Source organism: Chiloscyllium plagiosum, unplaced genomic scaffold (assembly GCF_037043375.1).
Source record: "Chiloscyllium plagiosum isolate Xiang-an unplaced genomic scaffold, Cpla_swu_hap1 HiC_scaffold_8, whole genome shotgun sequence".
NCBI classification, from domain to species: domain Eukaryota; kingdom Metazoa; phylum Chordata; class Chondrichthyes; order Orectolobiformes; family Hemiscylliidae; genus Chiloscyllium; species Chiloscyllium plagiosum.
Window position 1 is genome coordinate 41462904 of NW_028270146.1, and position 26389 is coordinate 41489292.

At 42.9% G+C, this 26389-nt stretch overlaps 1 protein-coding gene across 3 annotated transcripts in view; it reads right to left on the reverse strand.

The window, feature by feature from the left end:
• The window catches only part of mdga2a (MAM domain containing glycosylphosphatidylinositol anchor 2a), a 956359-nt gene that overhangs the window by 13648 nt on the left and 916322 nt on the right, over window positions 1-26389 (reverse strand). For all 3 annotated transcript variants that reach the window (XM_043697346.2, XM_043697340.2, XM_043697342.2), the window contains 2 exons: window positions 19231-19370; window positions 17-122 (listed from right to left, as the gene is read on the reverse strand). In XM_043697346.2, the coding sequence (XP_043553281.1) occupies window positions 17-122; window positions 19231-19370 (246 nt within the window). The remainder of the gene's footprint in view (window positions 1-16; window positions 123-19230; window positions 19371-26389) is intronic.

The following is a 26389-nucleotide window of genomic DNA, read 5'->3' on the forward strand; positions in this document are numbered from 1 at the left end:
CCATTCTTTTACTTACTGTTGACAGGCTGGTCAACTTTCCTGCATTCACCTTCTGTTACAGTTACATCATCGATTGCAATATCCCCTTCTATACTGGGCCCCCGAATGCCTTCAAATATCAGCTGCACAATAACAAACAGAAAGTTTAGTATTGCAATGGGTACACATGAAATAATAGAATGCTCTGGTGAACACGTTGTAAGGAAAACTGTCGAACATTCATGGCAATGATTAACAATGTCACATTCAATGTGCAAGGGTTCTTTGAAAATTCAAAGTATCTTCAGAAATCACTGCCCTCTTCTTTCTAATTCCTGGCATTGTGTGTGATCTGCTTTTGGTGTAAAGGATGACTTTGTAATCATGACCAAGTGAGAAGCTGCCTTTAGGTGAGCCGTTCTCTGTAGATAGCAATAAAAGTTTATACTCTAATTCACCGAAATGCAGGGCTGTAAGCATAGTTCTCTGTTGTGAGCTGAGGACTCTTGATGCACATCATGTCGGTCTTCATTAAAGTGAGGAATGATAGCAATAAGGAACAGTACATGATCCCTTCCAAAGTCTGGTAACACCAAAGTTTTCCAAACTGGGTACTTGTTCTGATATATGGTTCATTCTACCTTACCTGAATACCAAAATGTCCACCTCTGTACAACACTCATAAGTAAACCACATTGATTCTTTTATTGACTTGTAATCTTGTCAAATTTCAGAACATTGAAGCTGACTCCTACCTATAGTTAGATAGATTTAAATTACACAAAGTAATTTAGAATAACGAGAATCCAGAGAAAGTATATTCCTGTCAGGGTGAAAGGAAAGGCTGGTAGGTATAGGGAACGCTGGATGACTAAAGAAATTGAGGGTTTGGTTAAGAAAAAGAAGGAAGCATATGTCAGGTATAGACAGGATAGATCGAGTGAATCCTGAGAAGAGTATAAAGGCAGTAGGAGTTTACTTAAGAGGGAAATCAGGAGGCCAAAAAGGGAACATGAGATAGCTTTGGTAAATAGAATTAAGGAGAATCCAAAGAGTTTTTACAAATACATTAAGGACAAAAGGATAACTAATGAGAGAATAGGGCCCCTCAAAGATCAGCAAGGTGGCCTTTGTGTGGAGCCGCAGAAAATGGGGGAGATACTAAATGAGTATTTTGCATCAGTATTTACTGTGGAAAAGGATATGAAAGATATAGACTGTAGGGAAATAGATGGTGACATCTTGCAAAATGTCCATATTACAGAGGAGAAAGTGCAGGGTATCTTGAAACGGGTAAAGATGGATAAATCCCCAGGACCTGATCAGGTGTATCCTAGAACTCTGTGGGAAGCTAGAGAAGTGATTGCTGGGCCTCTTGCTGAGATATTTGTATCATCGATAGTAACAGGTGAGGTGCCGGAAGACTGGAGGTCGGCCAATGTGGTGCCACTGTTTAAGAAGGGTGTTAAGGACAAGCCAGGGAACTATAAACCAGTGAGCCTCACGTCGGTGGTGTGCAAGTTGTTGGAGGGAATCCTGAGGAACAGGATGTACATGTATTTGGAAAGGCAAGGACTGATTCGGGATAGTCAACATGGCTTTGTGCATGGGAAATCATGTCTCACAAACTTGATTGAATTATTTGAAGAAGTAACAAAGAATAAAAAGTAACGCCTTCAGTAAGGCGTTTGACAAGGTTCCCCATAGGAGATTGCTTCGCAAGGTCAGATCTCACGGAATACAAGGAGAACTAGCCATGTGGATACAGAACTGGCTCAAAGATAGAAGACAGAGGGTGGTGGTGGAGGGTTGTTTTTCAGACTGGAGGCTTGTGACCAGTGGAGTGCCACAAAGATCGGTGCTGGGTCCACTACTTTTTGTCATTTACATAAATGATTTAGATGTGAGCATAAGAGGTACAGTTAGTAAGTTTGCAGATGACACCAAAATTGGAGGTGTAGTGGACAGCGAAGAAGGTTACCTCAGATTACAACAGGATCTTGACCAGATGGGCCAATGGGCTGAGAAGTGGCAGATGGAGTTTAATTCAGATAAATGCGAGGTGCTGCATTTTGGGAAAGCAAATCTTAGCAGGACTTATACACTTAATGGTAAGGTCCTCGGGAGTGTTGCTGAACAAAGAGACCTTGGAGTGCACATTCAAAGCTCCTTGAAAGTGGAGTCACAGGTAGATAGGATAGTGAAGAAGGCATTTGGTATGCTTTCCTTTATTGGTCAGAGTATTGAGTACAGGAGTTGGGAGGTCATGTTAATACTGTACAAGACATTGATTAGGCCATTCTTGGAATATTACATGTAATTCTGGTTTCATTCCTATCAGAAAGATGTTGTGAAACTTGAAAGGGTTCAGAAAAGATTTACAAGGATGTTGTCAGAGTTGGAGGATTTGAGCTATAGGGAGAGGCTGAATAGGCTGGGGCTGTTTTCCCTGGAGAGTCAGAGGCTGAAGAGTGACCTTCTCGAGGTTTACAAAATTATGAGAAGCATGGATAGGGTAAATAGACAAAGTCTTTTCCCTGGGATTGGGGAGTCCAGAACTAGAGGGCATAGGTTTAGGGTGAGAGGGGAAAGATATAAAAGAGACCTATGGGACAACGTTTTCACACAGAGGGTGGTACGTGTATGGAATGAGCTGCCAGAGGAAGTGGTGGAAGCTGGTACAATTGCAACATTTAAGAGGCATTTGGATGGGTATATGAATAGGAAGGGTTTGGAGGGATACGGTCCGGGTGCTGGCAGGTGGGACTAGGTTGGGTTGAGATATCTGACTGGCATGGATGGGTTGTTTCCCTGCTGTACATCTCTATGACTATTTGAATCTCTCATTTGTCAGGAACGTAGAGTCATAGAATCCTGACATTGTGAAAGTAGGCGACTTGGCCCATCAAGTCCACACCAACTTTCTGAAGAGTATCCCAATTAAACCCGCCCCCTCCCTATTCTATAGCCCTGCATTTCCCATAGCTAATCCTCCTAAACTACACATCGCTGGACACCATGAGTAATTTAGCATGGCTAATCTGCCTGACATCATTGTGACTGCGGGAGTAAATCAGAGTATACCCCACCCAGACACAGGGAGAACAGGCTAACTCCGAACAGACAGTTGCCTGAGGATGGAATCGAATCCAGGTCCTTGATGTTTTGGGTGAGTACTGCTAACTGTCCTGAGCCACTGTGTGTTTAAACACTGTTTCAGAAATTATTTCCCAAGGAACAGTATACCTCAAAGCAGTTGTGTTTTAATAAACCTTACTGATAAAACCGCTCCAGTTCAGTTTAGAATTAAATGCAAGTCACCTGCCCCAGGTTGGTTTGTATTGTGCAATACACTTGCATTTGACTTTGAAGCTGTGGTTGGCTAAGTAAAGAGAAATGAAGGAACTATATTTATGTAGTCAGAAACAAAAACAGAAATTACTGGGAAACTTGACAGGGTCTCTCAGCGTCTTTGGAGGGAGTGCAGAGCTAATGTTTTGTGTCCGGTGATGCTTCTTCAGAATTGACTATAACAAGGAAAAGATTGTTATCTATGTTAAAAATGGGGTGGGTAAGGGGGGGGGAGTGGTAAGAGGAGAAAACAATAGGTGGAGATGGAGCCCAGAAAGAGAGGACAATAGGTGGGCAGCAAAAGGAATGGGCAAAGGTCAGCCTGGGAGAATCAATAGCTGCTAATGGGGAACATTAGTGGTTGACAATGGATTGTTTATGGTAGCTGCCCAAATGATGATAAGGGCTGGTATGTCGGGTTTGGGGGAAGGACATGGAAGAAAATGCTCAGGCTCCACCTATCATTTACTCACCCTCTCCCCTCCCCCAACCCATCATCAACAAATATACCAACTGTTTTCCTCTCTCCAATCAGTTCCGAAGAAGGCTCACTAGACCTGAAACATTAACTCTGCTTTCTCCGCACAGGATGCTGCCAGACTTGCTGAGTTTTTCCAGCAATTTCTGTTTCTGCTTCTGATTTCTAGCATCTGCAGTTCTCTTTTCTTTTACATTAAGTCGTGCCATTCCCTTTCACAATAAGCCGTGACATGTTTCACATTCAAGTATTTCCTTCTAAGTTTGAATTAGTGCCATGTTCTGAGAAAATACTTCAGCCAGTTTGCACACACAGTCAAACTCACAAAGGTCAAAGAAATGAATGACCCATTTCATGTGCTTTATGGCAATGATTTTTCTCTCAAGAAAAGCTCCCCATTTCTTTGATTGTGCTAACCTGAACAGATAGACAGTCTCTCTGTTTATTGCCTAATGAAAGAGAGCATCTTCGACTGTGCAGTATTCTGTCAGTATTGCACTTGAGTGTCAACATAGCAAAGATGATCTAAGTCCTGCAATTGAGTTTCCACTCTCAATCTGCAATCTTTGGTGGAAATAAAAACGATAGCTTACCGTCACGTTAATTGGTTGGTCGAGAGCCATAATCCTGAGTATTGATTGTCTGGTGGCCATTTTTACAAATGTAGCGACCTGATGATTTCTGTTTGTTAAAAAAAACTCTCTATCCCTGATTCTCTTTCTTTTTCCCTCCTCTAAGAATAGTTTAGAGATCAGAATTTCTGGCCCAAAATCAGCAGACAGGTATTAGCAAAACAGCAAGAGTATGGTGGTCACTGGGGAGAGCCAGATTGGCTATATTAATTGAATAGAATTCTGGAACATAGCCATTGAGAAGAACATATTTATAGTCTTTTGAGAGACCTGGAAACAGGAAGACAGGATTTTTGTTATCCTGTAATTAATGGCATGGTTGTCACAGGCAGTACAAGTTCAGTTTGCTGCATTCTTGCAAATCGGAACTCTTGTGAGAATTGTGTGAAATACACAATATGTGAATGAACCACAACCTCTGAAGTAATTAGCAAATGCTGTTCATCCTGCTTAGGAATGCTGTTAGCACAACAAAAACACAGGTCATGAAACAGGCTAGTATCAGACAAGGAAACCTAACCTCCACTTTTATGTCATCAAGAATTCACTCAGTGTTAAATTAATCTTGCAAAGATTACCCACCAAGACTGATGATTATTCTACATTTATTGGAATGTGTTCAGTCATTCAATATGAACATTACATTAACTGCTCTGGTAAGTATATCAGAAGGAAAAACATAAGAGCAGGAAAAAGCCGTTAAGTGCATTGAACCTACCCTGCCGTTCAACATGACCATGACTGGAAAATGGAATCAATGTAGATAGATTGGTGCAGTCCCAACAGGCTGAAGGGCCTCTTCTGTTCTATATGACGTTGACTCTATGGTAATCTTCTGCCTCAAGTTCACCTTCTCACCCGTATCCCATAATTCCCTGAGAGACTGAAAATCTGACTGTCACAGTTTACATTTATTCAATGAATTCCAAAGATTTACACTCATTGTGTGAAGAAAATTCTCATCATTTTATTCCTAAATAATCAGCTCCTTATTCTGAAAATATCTCTTCTTGTTCTAATTTCTCCATTCAGGGAAATCAACTTCTCAGTATGTACCATAATCTTCATAAGCTTAAATATTTCAATGAGATCACATCTCATTTTTCTAAATTCCAGGGAATATAAACTAAATTTGCTCATTCTCTCATTGGAGGACCATCCTCATATCCCAGGTACCAACCTAATTAACCTTCACTGTACTGTCTCCAAGGTGAGTAAATCTTGTAAATATTGAGTCCAAAACCACTTGCAGTATTCAAGGTGCAAGTTCACCAAAACTCCACGCAATTGTAGCAAGGCTTGCTTCTTCTCGTCCTCCAAGTCCAACAACAAAGCCCAACATGGTATGTGCTTTTCTAATTTCCTGCTATACCTGCATGCTAAACTTTTTCTTCCCTTATGCTAATGTATCTAACTCTCTTTGGACATTAACAAGGTTCATGCCTTTTAACCGATGTTCTGCTGAATAACATTACACTTCTTTACATAATCCTTCCTCTGCCCGTGATTACACAATCATGACTTCTCTAATGCTGCAGGGGGATGGGAACGTGAATTGTAGTTCCAGTGTACAGGAGGTTGAGGGTAGTGAGGTCAGGGATAGATTTACAAAGTCGTGAGAGGGCACCGACAATCAGGGTGTTTGTTTGAAATTTGTGTACTTCAATTCCAGGAGCATCCGGAATAAGGTGGTTGAACTTGCAGCATGGGTTGGTACCTGGGATTACGATGTTGTGGGCATTTCAGAGACATGGTTGGAGGAGGGACAGGAATGGTTGTTGCAGATTCTGGGATTTAGGTATTTCAGTTAGAACAGAGAGGATGGTAAAAAGGGGGGAATGTGGCACTGTTAATCAAGGGTGTATGATAGCAATTGAGATAACATGTGAGGACTCATCCACTGAGGTAATTTGGACTGAGCTTAGAAACAGGAAAGGTGATGTCACCCTGCTGGGAGTTTTCTATAGGCCTCCGAATTGTTCCAGGGATGTAGAGGAAAGGATAGCAAAGATGATTCTCGATAGGAGTGAAAGTAACAGGGTAGTTGTTTTGGAGGTCTATAACTTCCCCAACATTGATTGGGAATACAATAGTTTAAGTTCTTTAGATGGATACATTTTTGTTCAAAGTGTGCAGGAGGGTTTTCTGACACAGTATGTAGACAGCCAGCAAGGGGTGATGCCATATTAGATTTGGTAGTGCGGCCAGGTCTTAGATTTGGAGGTAGATGAGCACTTTAGGGGCAGTGACCTCAATTCAGTTATGTTTACAATGGCAATGGGTAGGGATAGGTATAACGGGGTGATTAGGCAAGATTGAGGATGCATTGGATGGGGAAGGAAACTGCAGGGGATGGATATTCTCGAATGTGGAGCTTATTCAAGGAACAGCTACTGTGGGATAACTATCTTTGCTATCATTTCCTCGACATCCCTGGAACAAGTATCTACCTATCAGGCACGAGCTGAAAATGTTTTGCTGGAAAAGCGCAGCAGGTCAGGCAGCATCCAAGGAACAGGAGAATCGATGTTTCGGGCATAAGCCCTTCTTCAGGAATGAGGAAAGTGTGTCCATCAGGTTAAGATAAAAGGTAGGGAGGAGGGACTTTGGGGAGGGGCTTTGGAAATGTGATAGGTGGAAGGAGGTCAAGGTGAGGGTGATAGGCCAGAATGGGGTGGGGGAGGAGAGGTCAGGAAGAAGATTGCAGGTTAGAAAGGCGGTGCTGAGTTCAAGGGATTTGACTGAGACAAGGTGGGGGGAGGGGAAATGAGGAAACTGGAGAAATCTGAGTTCATCCCTTGTGGTTGGAGGGTTTCTAGGCGGAAGATGAGGCGCTCTTCCTCCAACCATCGTGTTGCTATGGTCTGGCGATGGAGGCGTCCAAGGACCAGCATGTCCTTGGTGGAGTGGGAGGGGGAGTTGAAGTGTTGAGCCACGGGGTAGTTGGGTTGGTTGGTCCGGGTGTCCCAGAGGTGTTCTCTGAAGCGTTCCGCAAGTAGGCGGCCACATCAGGTGCAGCGGATGCAATAGATGATGTGTGTGGAGGTGCAGGTGAATTTGTGGCGGATTTGGAAGTATCCCTTGGAGCCTTGGAGGGAAGTAAGGGGGGAGGTGTGGGTGCAAGTTTTGCATTTCTTGCGGTTGCAGGGGAAGGTGCCGGGAGTGGAGGTTGGGTTGGTAGGGGGTGTGGACCTGACGAGGGAGTCACGGAGGGAGTGGTCTTTTCGGAACGCTGATAGGGGAGGGGAGGGAAATATATCCCCGGTGGTGGGGTCCTTTTGGAGGTGGCGGAAATGACGACAGATGATACGCTGATCAGGCAGGAAGTAGTTGTCGAGAGAGGGACCCATAGTATACTAAAGAAGTTGAAGCTCTTGTCAAGAGGAAGAAGAAGGCTTATGTGAGGATGAGGCATGAAGGCTCAGTTAGGGGGCTTGAGAGTTATAAGTTAGCCAGAAAAGATCTAAAGAGAGGGCTAAGAAGAGCCAGGAGGGGACATGAGAAGTTGTTGGCTGATAGGATCAAGGAAAACCCTAAGGCCTTCTATAGGTATATCAGGAATAAAAGAATGATTAGAGTAAGATTAGGGCCAATAAAAGATAATGGTGGAAAGTTGTGTGTAGAATCTGAGGATATAGGAGAAGTGCTTAATGAATACTTTTCATCAGTATTCATGTTGGAAAAGGGCAATGTTAGTGAGAATACGGAGAATCAGGCTACGAGATTAGGTGGGATTGAAGTTGACAAAGAGGAATTTTCAGAAATTTTGGAAGATCTGAAAATAGGTAAGACCCCTGGGCAGGATAGGATTTATCCTTGGATTCTCTGGGAAACCAGGGAGGAAACTGTAGGGCTTTTGGCTTCAATCTTTATGTTACCAATGTCAACAGGAGTAGTGCCAGAAGACTGGAAGATGGCAAATGTTATTCCCTTGTTTAAGAAGGGGTGTCCCTGGTAATTATAGGCTAGTGAGCCTCACTTCAGTTGTGGGTAAGGTGTTGTTAAAGGTTATAAGAGATAGGATTTATAATCACCTGGAAAGGAACAATATGATTAGAGATAGTGTGAAGAGAGGTCGTGCCTCACTAACCTTATTGAATTCTTTGAGAAGGTAACAAAGGTAAAGTGGTTGATGTGGCGTATTTGGACTTCAGTAGGGCGTTTGATAAGGTTCCACACAGTAGGCTATTGCACAAAATACAGTTTCAAGATTGGAGGTGTTTTAGCTGAAAAAAGACAGAGGGTGGTGATTTATGGGAAATGTTCATCCTGGAGCTCAGTTACCAGTGGAGTGCCGCAAGGATCTGTTTTGGGGCCACTGCTGTTTGTCATTTTTATAAATGATCTGGATGTGGATATAGAAGGATGGGTTAGTAAATTTGCAAATAACAGTAAGGAAGGCAGAGTTGTAGATAGTGCCAAAGGATGTTGTGGGTTACAGATGGACATAGATAAGATGCAGAGCTGGACTGAGAAGTGGCAAATGGAGCTTAATGCAGAAAAGTGTGAGGCAGTTTATATTGGAAGAAATAACAGAAATGCAGAGTAATGGGCTAATGGTAAATTTCATGGCAGTGTAGATGAACAGAGAGATCTCAGTGTCCAGTTGTCACTCCTGGAATGCGTGCACTTCTAGTCACTGTATTACAGGAAGGATGTGAAAGCTTTGGAAAGAGTTTAGAGGATATTTACGAGAATGTTGCTTGGCATGGAAGGAAGGTCTTACAAGGAAAGGATGAGGGAACTGAGGCTGTTTTCGTTGGAGAGAAGAAGTTTGAGAGATGTCTTAATCAAAACGTATAAGATAATCAGGGGTTAGATTTTTTCCATCAGATAGTGAAGGCTAACAGGAGGAGACATAGCTTTAAATTGAGGGGTGATAGATTTAGGACAGATATTCGGGGTAGTTTCTTTACTCAGAGAGTAGTAGGGCCGTGGAACAGCCTGCCTGCAAAACTAGTAGACTGGTTAAGGACATTTAAATGGGCATTGGACATACATATGTATAATAATGGAACGGTGTGAATTAGATGGGCTTCAGATTAATTTCACAGGTTGGCACAAGGGTGTGTACTGCGCTGTAATGTTCGATGTTCTATGTTCTATGTTCCATACTGAGGAACCTCGATTATCCAAAGGACACAGGTGGGGAGTATTTCGTTCAGTTAATCGAATGCCGGATACTCGAGTGCCGGATAACATTGTTGAGCCAAACATCAGGACCTTGTAATCTTGCTAGATAATCTGATATTCAGATAATAGAATGCCGGATAATCTTCTGTCTATCTTTGCTAACCTAAAATGAATCAAAACATAGGAATGCAGATCTGGTCAGAACTTCTGGTGCAAATGAGGTTCCTTTCTGCTCATTCCATGATCATTGTAATCTTGCAATAATGGCTGGAAAGAACTGCTGCTCCAATACCTAATTAAAAGGCATGTGGAGCTTCACTCAATCTCTTCACATCATTCCCACCCATCCCTGGGAATGTCAGAGATCAGGCAAAAAATGGCACTGCATTTTAACAATGCCACCCTCAAAATTCTTCTGAAGGCTATCTGGGAGAGAAGGGAGATTCTTCTCCATATGACGGCAACAAGAGGCCATCCTGATTGATGACCCCAAAGAAAACGAAACAATTGGTAAAATTGGTGACTCAGACATACTGGTCTGACTTGTGTACCTCACAGTGGAGCTACAGCATAGCCGGTGCTTCCATTTTCAATTATTTACAACTGCTAGTGAAAACCTCTCAAATCTGCTTCTCCTTATTTCACAGCAATCAGCAACATGTCTTCATGAAATCTTGGGTAACTAACAAATCTTTGTGTTTTCTCTGCAGGGTCTGGATGCCAGTCTTAAAATAGGACAAACAAAAGCAGAATGCCAGGCCTTAGAGCCCATCTACACCAGCCACTTGAGTTATGCCTCTGAGAAGGAACACTTGCGAGTCTCAAAGGATGGACCTTCAAAGCCTATTAGATGAAAATGAGGACTGCAGTTGTTGGAGATCAGAGTCAAGATTAGAGTGGTGCTGGAAAAGCACAGCAGGTCAGGCAGCATCTGAGGAACAGGAAAATCGACATTTCAGGCAAAAGCCCTTCAACATGAATCACTCCTGAATAAGGGCTTTTGCCTGAAATGTTGATTTTCCTGCTCCTTGGATGCTGCCTGACCTGCTGTGCTTCAAAGCCTATTGTCCACCCTCCATCAGGACAAGTCATTCACCTTGCTGAGTAACCTATCTGGAGTAGATTCAGAGTCACAGTCTGGTGAGCCCTGCACTTGTAGCTAGAGCAGGAAGAAATGGCCGAAGTTTCTGACATGAAGGAATGCTGGGAAACAGGCCTCTGCTAGGGCTAGTATGGGTAATGAGCCTCCAGATGACATAAACAGACGGAGATGAAGAGACAAGCAGAGGAATGTCTGGCAGAGGTGTAAATGATCATGTACAGACTGGAGTGAAGGGCAGAGGGGACAAATTCTGACTGATAGTGTGGTTCAGGTATGCATTCTCAAGGTTGCCTGCATGAAATAGGTGGTGGCCACCAGCAACAGCCAGAGAACTATCAGTTTACATCAGCTCTGTTAAGGGACCTTTACTCCATCAGTTGAGCCAGTTCAGAGAGGACTAAGGCACCGTGACCCCCCTTCAGGTGACTCCATCCCCTCAGCAAGGGAAGGCAGTGTCACTGCACACTGATAGGCAGGAGGAGAATCAGAGAGTCACCAAGGGGGTGTCATCCCAGGACATCCTAGTGGTACTCTACTGCACTAACTCCCTTCTAACAGGGAGCCAAATGCCTCGCCAAATGCTTCCACTAGGTCAGGCCAATGACATTTCGCCTGCATGTGTACTGAAGAACTGAAAATGTGTTGCTGGAAAAGCGAAGCAGGTCAGGCAGCATCCAGGGAACAGGAGAATTGACGTTTCAGGCATAAGCCCTTCTTCAGGAATGATCGTGTTGATTCGGTCGCCTGAGATAGAAATAGAAAGGTCGAGGAAGGGGAGGGAGGAATCTGAGACTGTCCAGGTGAATTTGAGGTCGGGGTGGAAGGTGTTGGTGAAGTGGATGAACTGTTCAACCTCTTCGTGGGAGCACGAGGCGGCGCCGATACAGTCATCGATGTAGCGGAGGAAAAGGTGGGGGGTGGGGCCAGTGTAGTTGCGGAAGATGGATTGTTCCACATATCCGACGAAGAGGCAGGCATAGCTGGGGCCCATGCGGGTGCCCATAGCTACTCCTTTCGTTTGGAGGAAGTGGGAGGATTGGAAAGAGAAGTTGTTCCGTGTGAGGACCAGTTCAGTCAGTCGAAGGAGGGTGTCAGTGGAAGGGTACTGGTCGGTACGGCGGGAAAGAAAGAAGCGGAGGGCTTTGAGTCCTTCGTGATGGGGGATGGAGGTGTACAGGGACTGGATGTCCATGGTGAAAATAAGGCGTTGGGGACCGGGGAAGCGAAAATCATGGAGGAGGTGGAGGGCATTGGTGGTGTCCTGAACGTAGGTGGGGAGTTCTTGGACTAAGGGGGACAGGACGGTGTCAAGGTATGCGGAGATGAGTTCGGTGGGGCAGGAGCAGGCAGAGACAATGGGTCGGCCGGGGCAGTCAGGTTTGTGGATTTTGGGCAGGAGGTAGAAGCGGGCGGTGCGGGGTTGTGGGACTATGAGGTTGGAGGCGGTGGATGGGAGATCCCCCGAGGTGATGAGGTTATGGACGGTCTGGGAGATGATGGTTTGGTGGTGGGGGGTGGGGTCATGGTCAAGGGGGCAGTAGGAGGAGGTATCTGCGAGCTGGCGTTTGGCCTCAGCGGTGTAGAGGTCGGTGCGCCAAACTACTACCGCGCCTCCCTTGTCTGCTGGTTTGATAGTGAGGTTGGGGTTGCAACGGCGGGAGTGGAGGGCTGCGCGTTCCGAGGGTGAGAGGTTGGAGTTGGTGAGAGGGGTGGGGGAGTTCAGGTGGCGGTTAATATCGCGGCGGCAGTTGGCTATGAAGAGGTCGAGGGCAGGTGTTGATTCGGTCGCCTGAGATAGAAATAGAAAGGTCGAGGAAGGGGAGGGAGGAATCTGAGACTGTCCAGGTGAATTTGAGGTCGGGGTGGAAGGTGTTGGTGAAGTGGATGAACTGTTCAACCTCCTCGTGGGAGCACGAGGCGGCACCGATACAGTCATCGATGTTGCAGAGGAAAAGATGTGTACTGAAGAACCTTGGCAGGCCAGAAGCCTCAGGCCTTGGACTTTAGAGACCACACACCAAAGTCATCCAAGACAAGGCCTAAAGTAGTATGTCTTATGGCTTTGTCTGCATAAACTCTTTCTCCCTTTCCTACCCATTCTGGTGGTATCAACATAAACCTCACAATTAATTCATGTTCCTATTCAGGATTGTTGGAAATGTCATTCACATTGACACTGGAATGGCAACATTATGGTGGGTTTTGGACTTCAGCTGCAGAAAACAATATCTATTCCCCTAACTCTTACCACAACTACATTCTACTTCTCCCACTTCAATGGCTCCGTGCACCAATGTGCCACAATCATTTCGCTACTTCAGAAATGTAAACTTCCTTGAAGTGAGTGACATTGACTCATTTCATCTGACAATCTTTAAACCACAGATCCTTATTTTAGCCACTTACAGCAAGTTAGATTCTGCTTCACCCTCACACCACAGCTGAAAATAATACATTTACGCAAAGTACATCTCCACAGATATGTCACTTACTTGACAAACATGTGCTTCCTCATTCAGGAAAGTAAAATATAACCAAGTGTGATCAAATTTGCTTCAGTAAATAGTTTCAAGTTATATTGCACAACTATACAAATAGACTAAATCTTAAAGAACAAGTGAAGCTAATTCCCTCCAGATGGTTCACAAAAAAAAATTAATATTGTGCAGAACCGAGCAGAAGTCCTCTCTCTCTGGAGTTTAACCATTTTGCACCACTTTCACTGGCCAATTGGTTTCTATGTGGTACAGTAGTATTTGGTGCTTGCATCTGCTTTTATTCCCAGAATCTCGCTATACAATACCAGAGTTTATCAAAACTGGCAACTTACCATCCCCGTGTTGAGTATTCAATGTAGCATAACCCTAACTGAATTTAAATTAATTTATTTGGAATTAGACTGAAGTTGCTCAAACATCGAGTTATCGTTCCATGTTGCCAGGATTTCAGACACCCAATCAAAGATGCAACAGATACCTGTTAACATTCATATCCTTCAAATGCAGAGCTGAATCTTAATTTTCTTTGGCAAAGTGCCAGCTGTGTGGAGTTTTTTTGGAGGGCTTTTCAGTGCAAGGCTGATTGAATTTTCTCACTGCAACTTCCCAATCTCACCTTATTAGTTATCTCACCCACCCCCAAGGCATCCCTCACATCAAATACAAGCCCCTTTTAACTAAATGCCATTCCTGGAACAACACAGCACTGCTGGGATATCCCAGGATCCCTAGCATTCTTGCCCTTGTGCCAAAGACCATTGTGCACCTGGACCAGCACTGTCAGTCTGGAATTGCCCTGAATGTTATCTGATATTTGTCCAGACATGGCAGGCAGGGAAAAACTGTTCCCCAGTTTGTGGGCAGGGACCTTATGGTCCTGCTGGATGGGATGGTACCGACGTGGGACTTACTCTTCCCTCAAGAACAGAAGAGGAAGCCACTCAGATCAGTGCAGTGTCAGCCATCTGTTGGAATGCCCAGTCGTGTAGGAAAAACATCAATGACCCTTCTCCTCTCTGTCAGTATTAGTGCCATTATCTTCTCTTCAATACCTCACATGCACTGTACCTCTGTTGCTGCACTCCATCTCTCATCAAGGCTCATGTTCTAACACAGTCACCATTATTTATAACAACTTGCCTCACTTAATTTCACCCATCATAGCCCCCACCATCACTAACCCTGCGCAGCCTCTGTACTCACCCAGGACCAGCACCAACCATCCACTTAAAACTCCCTTCATACTTGCCTGCCCTCTCATTCCAGGAGGAAAAAACAGCCCACAACTGGACAGAAAGAACCAATACTGATAGTGGGCTTTCTGATATTCAGCTCCTCATCCCTCATGAGGGGAGGGTCCTGACTCTGACCACCCAATTGAGACTGACTGTGTCCAAGCTCCTGAACTGGTATCAGAAACTGCCCTTGACTTATTTTGCCCCTAACCCCTGACAGAAGGCTCAATCTCCCTTGACTGAGGCCTGACAAGCTTGTGTTAGTGTTAAATGGCACGGCGCTGGGAAACAAAAACCAAAATTGCGAGTGAAGTGGAAGTCAGAACAGGTACCTGGTGACTGCAGCTTGCCACTTGCTCCAAAGAATGGTAATGTTTGACATTGGGCACCAATGTCATCTCAAGTGCCACGGATAATCCACGTCCACTTCAAGGTATCCAAAATGTGCCAACCTCTAAGGATGCATGTGGTATTTATACATTTACGGATTGCTTCTATACTTATAGAGTCATAGAGTCTTAGAGATGTACAGCTCGCAAACAGACCCTTCGGTCCAACTTGTCCATGCCAACCAGATATCCCAACCCAATCTAATCCCACCTGCCTGCACCTGGCCCATATCCCTCCAAACCCTTCCTATTCATGTACCTATCCAGATGCCTTTTAAATGTTGCAATTGTACCAGTGTCCACCATGTTCTCTGGCAGCTCATTCCATATATGTCCCAACCTCTGCGTGAAAAAAATTGCCCCTTAGATCTCTTTAATATCTTTCCTCTCTCACCCTAAACCTGACTTGTATTACCTTGCCATGACATTTTGCAGTTTGCCTGCTCAGCCAGAGATACCAGGCTCACATTACTGCTGTACTAAAATAAACAACTGTGGATGCTGAAGATTTGAAACAAAAGCAGAAATTGCTTTTGCTTTAAAATTTCTTTTGAAAGACGATACCTCCAACACTGCAGCACTCCCTCAGTCTAGGCTGCCATCTCAATGGAATACTATGTGCTTCAGCCTGTGGAGTGGAATTTCAGCTCAGAGCCATCTGATTTAGTGCTCTGAGAATATTGAGAGGAATAGAGGCAGTGTAAGACCTTGGATGACATGTGGACAGGTCCCCGAAGGTCATACAGATAAGGTGGTAAAACAAATACATGAAATGCTTTCCTTTACTGGAGAAGGTTGCAGCTGGAATTTTACATACAGTTCTTGTCACTGCATTATGAGGGTACAGTTGCTGTAGAGAGAGTACAGATGGGATAGTGCCACAGCTGGAAAGTTGCAACTATAAGGAAAGATTGGATTGCTAAATGGATGTCCATTCAGTTATCAGACTCTCTGGTCCCTAGCTTGGTTCAAGTAAGAGGTGCCTTTAGTTTGTTTGGATAGAGCCAATCTCCAATGTTTGTTTCCTTGTTATGCCACTGCACAGACCCAAACTGCATTGGTGACTATGTTTTTTTATTGAACAAAGTATATTTTGAAATAAATAAAAAAAGATTAGGGTTGTTTCCTTAGTGCATAGGAGGCTGTGGAGTGATTTAATGGAGTTGTACAAAATTATAAGGTGCTTGGATTGAATAGTCAGGAAAAACATATTTTCATAGATTGAAGGTGTTTGGTAAAAAGGAGTAGACAGTACAGGGAAAGAAAAGAACAGCTCCTGCAGAGGAGGGAAGGTGGTGTCTGGAATTCATCATCCAGCATAATTTTGGATGCAGAAACCTTCAACTATTTAAAAATAGTGTAATCTTCAAATCTCGGAACAAGGTGCTGGAAGATGGGATCAGATTCAGATCAGATGGGCTGAATGGCTTCTTTCTGTACTGTATTTTTTCTATGGTGCTATGGAATACAGACCCAGGCTGACAGAAAGTATCAAATGCCATGAAGTTCAATTGCTTCCATCCAGTAACCCATACAAATTGTTTCAAACACTGACTATCACTGAATTAGTCTCATCATTTAAGTGCTTTTCTCTTTTTTGTTAATGGATGTAAGATGTGATTTATGTGACAGAATCTATTTCAATCATATGCTGAATATGTCTCGTATTGTCTGTGATTCTTTGAATATTTATGTGTTTGAGTACTCTTGTTGCACAGCATTGAATTGAATGATTACATTAGGATTGGGGATGAAAGCAGTCACTCCATTCACACTACTCAAAGAGTTACATGGATGATCAGTAAATGAAGATTAAACATTTGGAAATTATTGGACATAGCAGGGCACCTTGAAGACTTATGAATTGAATTGTACCAGTTTAATGTATAGTGCTGCAGTACGTTTCTGTTATTGCCTCGCAATGGCTTTTCTCTTCTGTGGGCATAGGGGATGGTGATGATGGTGCAATGGGCCTGCAGGCTGGGGAATATGGTGGGACATGGATCTGTGATGACCAAGTGTTGGGGTATGGGGGTGGGCAAGGGCAGGAGATTGGTTTGTAGCAGAGTTTGTTGCAGTGACAGGGTAATCCTGAGGTGGGTGGGGGATGTACCTGTGACCAGGCAGGAGGATTAGTCTGTGATGGGGAAAGTGATAGGCCTATATTATGGTCAACCCTAGTGGCAGTGGGAAGATGAGGACATGATGGGCAGGGAGTTGGTTTATGACATGTAGAAATGGGGCAGGCCAGCTTTGCATGTAACATAGATATGCATTAGACAGCTGATGAATAAGACTTGTTACCTCATGGCTTAATTTTGTTTTTTGAAGGTTGGGATAAATGTTTTCATCATTTATGGCAGTCTGCAGCAGTGAGCACTCTGCCCTTGGCTCTGAATTAATCTTTGTTCTTGCGAATCTCAGGGCACTGAAGGCAAGTGTGACTTGCCTGATCTTTGGACCAACTTGGTGCTGCATTAATATTGGTAAGATTATTTGATTTTATCTTTGATAAAGTGGTGCATGCTGCTTTAAGGGTTCTGGCAATCCAACTCTATATTGACAACCAATGTCAGCAGGCTGTTGATCATAGAATCCCTACAGTGCAGAAGCAGTTCATTCAGTTCATTGAGTCCACACCGACCATCCAATTGGCATCCCACTCAGACACAAACCCTTTACATTTCCCATGGCTACTGCACCTAGCCGACACATTCCTAGACATTATGAGAAATTTAACATGCCAGTCCACCACACCAGAGGAAACCCACGCAGATACAGGGAGAATGTGCAAACACCACACAGTCACCTGAGGTTGGAATTGAACCTGGGTCCCTGGTGCTGTGAGGTAGCAGTGCTAACCACTGAGCCACCGTGCTGCCTGGAGGGGTGGAGGGGGCAGGGCGGAGGACGTGACTGACCTTAGTCTAATTCTGCCCTCACTCGTTATCAACAAAATATACTTTCCAAGCAAATTGATCTGGAACATGAGTCATGATTCATTTTCATTTGCATCTTTAGCCAGGACACTGAGACTAACTTGAAATCTTCACTGGTATTCTAACGGAGATCAGCATATAATGCAAAACAGAACAAGGTCTCAGTACCAGATTACAATGTACTTACCCAACAAACTATCAGATGATCCAGAAAGATTATTTTTACTTATGTCAATCCATGTTTGGCCCCAAGGTAAATTCCTGACATATACCATGAAAAAAATACAAACACTCTCAAATAATTTAAGCTATCTGATGTGATATAAGTAGTTAAATAATAAACACTAATTATCGCTTCATCTTAGAAACAGGCACATGAAAATTACTGTGCTTTGAATGATTCCGAGAAACGATTCCACAGAATCTTCTATGAAGTGACTGCCTTGGGTCTGGAACCAGTACAACATAATGGACGAGAATGATGCAAGCAATGCTAAAGGTCACCACTAAATTTTGTTTGAGCAGATTTAGTTGAAACCCAGTAGGCTGTATGGTGAAAACACATGACAGTTTAATTTACTAGTCTAGACTCTAAAAGACCTGAGTTACTCTCGAGAATGAAAACCGGCTTTTAGACAGGAAGCTAATTTTCTAAGGAAACAAATGACAGTGCAAAGCCAGAGTGATGTTAGGATGACAATTAATAATACAAAATTGCAATACAATGGAAAACATTTCATCCTGCCTTGATGAAACAAATCCATCTACTTACATGCAATTGTTTTTCGAGGATATTTTTCATGGCATTAGCAAATTTCAGGTTGAGGTGGCATTGTAACCAGTCTATAATCACTTTACATAACACAGAGACACAAAGAGCCAGTTCTGCCATCAGGAATCCAGTGGAGCGAAACTTTCAGTCACAGATTGTTAAGGATATCAACCTTTTATCAAACTCCAGCATAGGGCCCCTTCTAGTAAACATTGTGGGTGACTGTAGGGTCACCTGGCTGGATGGACTTCCAGGAATACTCAGATTGACACCTTGCAACTCTGATTGAGCAAGCTAAGGGCTCTTTTTAGGCAAATAATAATGAATTTATTTTTCCCTGATTCACATTTTTTTTTACTCTTTACACTTTTGGCGACTGTGTGTATGGGATAAGGCGGGATAAAGTTTGGAGGATCAGTGCAGAACTGATGCGCCAAATGGCCTCTATCTGCTCTGTGGGGATTCTATGATCATTTCCACAAGATTTAGTAAATTAATGAACCCATCATGTGCTTCTATACTTCAATACAAATCAATGCTTTAGACTTACACATACATCTTTCATAAAACTATGTGCAATTTTAACTTAGCATTTTTCTTGCATTACAAAGTGACTGGCATTTAAAAAACTGAATTCTCTATGTAGTTTAATATCCATATGATCTGCAATATTGTAGAAATACCTGTCTCTCTCTGTATTCATCTTATTTTCACATTCTCACCTGGAAAGTTCCACTTGGATTGATGTTGATATTTGCATGCATCCATTGTTCCCCTTGGTTTCCAGACATAGTCCAGATGAGATTTTCAGTCACAGTTGATCCTTTGAATCCTTTGAATCGCAAAAACACATTCAAAGTACCTGGAAAACAACATGTTACAAAACAATTTCAATGTTGAACTGCCCTTAGAAACAGCCCAAGACTTTTCTGACAGGGATAATTTAGTGGAGATTGGTGAGACGCTTTGTTATTGCTCATCAAACTTGAATTCTGAAAAATGGCATGTAACTAAAAATATTGGTATTAGGAAAAGATGACAAGGACAAAAGTAGTTTCAGCTCCCCAGAGAATCAAGGCCCTTTGAATTGCTTCCTGCTACCACAAAATGATTTTGGATCTGATCCAAGATTAGCATTGACTATGTCCAATTTTATATCCAAACTAAGGACACAGCCTCACAGAGTAGCTTAATAACAGGTGTATAGTCTACCTGAAAGGGTAAGGTATCTCAAAAGTTTGAGCAATAGGTGAAGTCAGTTGTTTCACACTGGTAACATGTAACAATGCAAGTGGAGTTTGCCACAAACTAAATGTCATCAAGCCAAAAAAATGTTTTAACTATCACACAAATATTTAATGTGCTGTATGAATTTCCATGCTGGCGTGATGTTAGATATGTAGGCTGTATATCCTAAAGACTGGTGGACTGGTGGATTGTATCAATACCACTTCCCTTCAGTTTTTTCCCACAAGTGACCATACATAACCAGCCCAGGTTGCAAAACACACTGTCCAATGAGGTCAGTATTGGGACCACTGCTTTTCATAATTTGTATTACTGACTTTGGTGTGCAGGTGCTTCTTCAAACTAGCAAACATTGAATTGTGTGAAGGATAGTGATAGAGTTCCAGAGGATACTGGGCAAGCTGGTGGATTAGGCAGAAAGGTGATGAATGTAATGTAGACAAGTGTGAAGTCATGTATTTTGTTAGGGAGGCAATATAAACAAAGGAAACAATTCTAAAATGGATGCAGAAGTCGAGGGGCCTTGGGTTAGATGTACACAAAACACTGAAAGTGACACAATAAGTTAAGAAATTAATGAGCAAAGTTCACAGGCTCCTAGGTTTTTAAGAAGTAATACAATAGTTTGAAGAATTAATGAGCACAATCATAGTTCCCAGGCTTTTTAAGAAGAAGCACACACATAGAACAAAAATAACAAGTTATGGTGAACTTATGTTCAGTTTTGGGCACCACAATTTAGCAGGCATTGGGAAGGGCCCAGAAAAGATTTTTGAGAATGGTTACAGGGAGAAGGGACATATACACATGGGAATAGATTGGAGAATATGGAATTGTTCTTCTTAGAGAATGCATGGTTGAGAGGAGATTTGAAATAAGTGTTCAAAATTATGAGAGGTCCAGACACAGTATACAGAGAGTAACTGCTCCTGTTGGTGGAAGGATCAGGAACCAGACAACTAGACCAAATGACAAAAGAACTAATAACATAAGGCAAAGCATTTTCCATGCAACAAGCATTTAAGATCTGGAATGCAATGCTGAAGTGTATGGTGGAGCCAGGCTCCGCCTGACTTTCAAAAGATAATTGAATAATTATCTGAGTGGAGAAAATGTACAGGACTACAGGAGAGATGTGACAGTCAGAGTAGAGTGGCTGACATGTTCTTTCAGAGAGTCCACATGGGCACTATCAGTCAAATGGGCTCCTCATATCCTGCTGCAATTCTATGATTCTGCAATTAATAGACAATGTGAACTTCACGTAGACAAACCATCAAATCAAACTGTGAAATGATCAAACAGATTGTCAATGATCTGTCACAAAATATTAATGTATTCTAACTATTAAAGAATTTCTGTTTGTTTTTGTTTATTTCTATTCAGCAAGTGATTTTCTGTTGTAAAATCTATCTCAAATACAGCACTTCACTGCCTTCAAATATTTTAACAGATTGTTTTAATCAGACAGCCGATCACAGTACAGTAGTAAATATTCATGCAATAAACAAACAACTCGTGATACTTGCATTGAATGCAGTTCAGATAAGGTTCACTAGCTTTATCCCACAGATGAGGGGTCGATCTCATTCGGAAAAATTGAGTAGTTTGGAACCAGACTCATTGAAGTTTAGATGAATTTATTGAAACATGCTTGAGGGGCTGAATAGCTTATTTCTGCTGCTATCTGTCAAATTCTCATGAACAGGTGGGCTTATAGGTCAGTTCAATACACTTCATTGTAGGTGTTCTTTTCCCATGCTTTAACCTAGGGAAAGACAACCAGGGCAGGAGATCTGGATTTAACAGCTTACTGAGGAAAGCTGCTGGCAATTCCTCTCTCAGAAATCACTTCATACCTTTTTCAAGGAGGTTACTTCACTTGTTCAACAGTAAAAATAAATGAACTAGTAAGTTAAGAAGTTACATTATGATTTGAATACAGGATTGTTAGTATCCTCCTTCTTTTATGCAGACCAGTAAGATAGATGTATTTATCCTTTTTTTCGTGATCATTGTGGCTCCTTCCCCATTGATACATGGCAGACCTTTGATGTCTGCTTGACCAAATTCAGTACAAAATGGTTTGTTTTTGTTCTCAGAGTTAAAAGTTAATATAAAGTGTTTAAACCACTGCATAACTTTTGGAAATACTTGTCTTGAACCAGGTGTGTTTATGTACTTGCTTCAAAAGACTTTTAACCGGAACAGACTGCCTTCAGCAACTTTATTGTACACATGGTCCTAGAAGAATAGGGATGATGGGTCCATCAGCCAGGTTTAGCAGCTTTGTGAGGCAGAAACTTATAACAAAGGGCTTTCAGCAGTAGCCGGGAGTCAGCCTGATCATTTATGGATTGCTAAATGTCCGCTGTTGGACAAAAAGATTCCTGGACCCTGCCTGCTTCCAGCTGAACTCAATTATTTCCTGGAGATAAATGAGCTCAAACAGTCATTGGATATGTTACTCAACAGATGACTTTTGACCTAAAGAAAATCAGAAATCCAAGTCTGATGAGCAGCATTTTTAAGGATTTTCAATCTCAAATATTTCAAACCTTTGCCATAGGTTTAATAGTTGTGAGTGGGACAGACATAAAGCACAATTTGTTGGCAGCTTTTAGTTCAGTTTCATGGATTTTTTAAAAATATAACTTGCTATCCTTCAAAACAATGCCAACAGAAGACTCTTTCATTTTCATGCCCTCCTGAATTTTTCCTTCTCTTCTGGTGTTATTTTAGAGGGATGTCGATCATTACAAAGTTTAGTGCATTGTGGGGGAAGGGTTCAAAGAGGCTATGCATCATTTTGACAGTGTGCCATACACAAATGACAGTGAGGTGATTTTCAGGAAGGTAGTGACCCTTTAAATAGAAACTACTTGAGCGATATCACTTCTCAATAATATAGATTGAAATAAAACCTAATTTGGGCCTGTTCAAAATATTATGCAATAACTCTTCCATTCTAAAGATATTAGCCATGGTTACGGTCATACCATTCCTTGCTCTCTGTAAATTAGTTTTACTGCCAAAAAGCAAAATAAAGAAAAGCCAAATCATTCCCAAATGAGCCAGTTATTGAAAAATAAAACAAGACCGATTATGTTTTATGGACCTAGAGCAGCTCGCCCTATGCCCTCACACTTTATAAAGCCAATCTCTATCTTTATGTACAATCTATGTATTGAATTTTGGTCAGGAAATTGATTGGGTTCAGATGCAGCTAAAGTGGCTCAGAAATAAAAGTTTGAACATACTGATTGTGGGTTATGGCACACAAATCAAACCAGTTGTCGTTGTTGCCTCTGCTCTTAATTCTGATTCAAGACATGGTGGTCCTGAATGTATTAGTGCTCTCAAACTTCAGATGCAGCTTTCCCAAAGTCTCTGGTTAGTCAGTTGCATAGAAACATACAAATCAAGAGCAGGAGTAGGCCATTCACCCCCTCAAGCCTACTCTGTCATTCAATAAGCTCATGGTTCGTCAGAATGTAGTCCTAAATCCACAGTCCTGCCTATCTTGATAACCTTTCAACTTCTTAATAAGAAAAACAAGAGTCGGTGATCTTTGCGTAATAATGTACATCCCTAAATAAATATCAGTTAACTTCCTTTGTGATTGTAACTAGGATCTGTTTACAGTTGACTATGCCACCTTTTCACTCTGCAAATTTCCCATTAACTGATGTCCTCTAGGGAAGGAAACTGTCATCCTTACTTGGTCTGCTCTACATGTGACTCCCAACCCACAGCAAGGTGATTGATTCTTAATTGCCCTCTGGAGAATGGACAATAAATGCTGCCTAGCCAACGATGCCCTCATCCCATGAATGAATAAAGAAAATTTGTTGGATTGGTCTACCAAGGTGCCTGGGTCAGAGGTGCAGGGTGGCTTGGCATGGATTTGTGGGTGAAGAGTCAATCTGCAGGAGGGTTCAGGGCTGCAGAGGGACTGGAGCCATCTTGCTACTTGGGTTCACTAAAGAAAGTACTTGACTCACCTTCGAAGGCATCCATTACTTTCAAGAGATGACATGGATCCCCTCTCAGAAAGGGATAAAGGTGCTACTAGAGTGCTCTCCATTTGGACGCATTCTGATTAGTATTTCAAATTGCTGCTAGAGCAATGTTTTATTAATTAATATTTTTTATTATACAGTAATTTGTACACCACTACACCTATTGTCTTGACATGTCAGTAATTACTGTGCTGACTTGCATGTTTTGCATTTCATATGCACTTTATGCCGCTGTATGATTGTGTGGTTTGTGCTGTCCATGTAGCACCTTGGTCCTGGAGGAACACTGTCTTGTTTTTACTGTATTAGCTGTATATGGTCGAAATGACAAATAAAGCTACTCTTGACTTGGAAGAGCACAGCAGTTCAGGCAGCATCCGAGGAGCAGTAAAATCGACGTTTCAGGCAAAAGCCTCTTGACTTGACCTGACTTGAAAATCTCCTACCTTATTCACCATCCAAAACCAGCATCAATAAACCGTCAGGATCAATGCAGGTCATAGAGTCACTCTAACTAAATATAAACTCTGTTCCTGGGGAAAGAATTAGGGTGTTAACCAAATTAGCCCTTAATCCCAGTAAAGAGGAAGGATCAGTGGAAGCAGTCTAACCAAACCAATATCCAATAGTGGTTGGTTCTGCAGCACATACAACTTGGTCGTCAGTGATGGGCGTTAATCAACTGAACACGTGGAAAAAACAATGAAGCAGAACCAACATCTGAGGATTAAATCTTCATTTCAGACCTGGTAAAGAGCGCAGGAAAAGCAATGGATTCTAGAAGTTTAAAAAATAACAGTCACACTTGGCAAGAACAAGGTGCTTCGAGAAGAGAGATCTGTAAGGGCTGTCCTGATGTGAAGTTCGATTGGAACTAACCATTTCAGAACTACAAGAGTAAAGCAAAAAATCTTGTTTGATAAATGAAAGAATCTAAATTTATGAGAAAAGGGCCAGACTGGGAAAGACTTAAATTATGGAAGGGCTACTTACTATTCACAACAAGTGTCACTGTCACTGCAAACACATATCATTAGGCACAAGTGATAGGACAAAGTCAAGGATCTTGGAGTTAATTTAAACTGCGGCTGCTGTGGAGCAGAATTAATGTAACGAAAGGTCAAATTAAAAGTTAGAGAAGGTAGAGTCTAATAGAGCAAGATAGCTAAAAGACTGTTAAGACTGTGAGAATAGTAGGTGATCAATAACCAAAACCATAATTTTGGTGGGATGATTTTTTAAAGCAATAGCCCATGAAGCTTTCTTGGTAAATCATGGAAGAGAACGTGTATTATGTTTTAGCGTGTGGAAACGTGGGAAAGTGTCCATTTTACCTACTCCAAAGGGAAAACCTTCATCTTGGCTACAGAAGGCAGGAAATCTTACATTTTACCAGCAGAGGGTGGGGAACCACCAATCTTACTGTGAAAATATGTGAAGTCACCCCTCAGTAAACAGTACAGAGCAACAACATTGCCTTTTAATTGAATTTAAAGTTTTAAAAGGAGTAAAATAACAGCATTGCTATGACATAGAATAGCTGGAAATGTGTTGCTGGAAAAGCGCAGCAGGTCAGGCAGCATCCAGGGAACAGGAGAATCGACGTTTCGGGCATACGCCCTTCTTCAGGAATGGGGAAAGTTTGTCCAGCAGGCTAAGATAAAAGGTAGGGAGGAGGGACTTGGGGGAGGGGCGTCGGAAATGTGATAGGTGGAAAGAGGTCAAGGTGAGGGTGATAGGTCAGACTGGGGTGGGGGCGGAGAGGTCGGGAAGAAGATCTCAGGTTAGGAAGGCGGTGCTGAATTTGATGGATTTGACTGAGACAGGGTGGGGGGAGGGGAAATGAGGAAACTGGTGAAATCCGAGTTCATCCCTTGTGGTTGGAGGGTTCCTAGCTGGAAGATGAGGCGTTCTTCCTCCAACCGTCGTTTTGTTGTGGTCTGACGATGGAGGAGTCCAAAGACCTGCATATCCTTGGTGGATTGGGAGGGGGAATTGAAATGTTGAGCTACAGGGTGGTTGGGTTGGTTGGTCCGGGTGTCCCAGAGGTGTTCTCTGAAACGCTCCGCAAGTAGCCGGCCTGTCTCCCCAATATAGAGGAGGCCACATCGGGTGCAGAGGATGCAATAGATGATATGTGTGGAGGTGCAGGTGAATCTGTGGCGGATATGGAAGTTTCCTTTGGGGCCTTGGAGGGAGGTGAGGGGGGAGGTGTGGGCGCAAGTCTTGCACCTCCTGCGGTTGCAGGGGAAGGTGCCGGGAGTGGAGGTTGGGTTGGTGGGGTGTGTGGATCTGACGAGGGAGTCACGGAGGGAGTGGTCTTTATGGAATGCTGATAGGGGAGGGGAGGGAAATATATCCTTGGTGGTGGGGTCCGTTTGGAGGTAGCGGAAATGACGGCGGATGATGCGCTGTACATGGAGATTGGTGGGTTGGTAGGTGAGGACCAGTGGGGTTCTGTCCTGGTGGCAGTTGGAGGGGCGGGGTTCAAGGGCGGAGGAGCGGGAAGTGGAAGAGATGCGGTGGAGGGCATCGTCGACCACGTCGGGGGGGAAATTGCGGTCCTTGAAGAAGGAGGCCATCTGGGTTGTGCGTTTTTGGAACTGGTCCT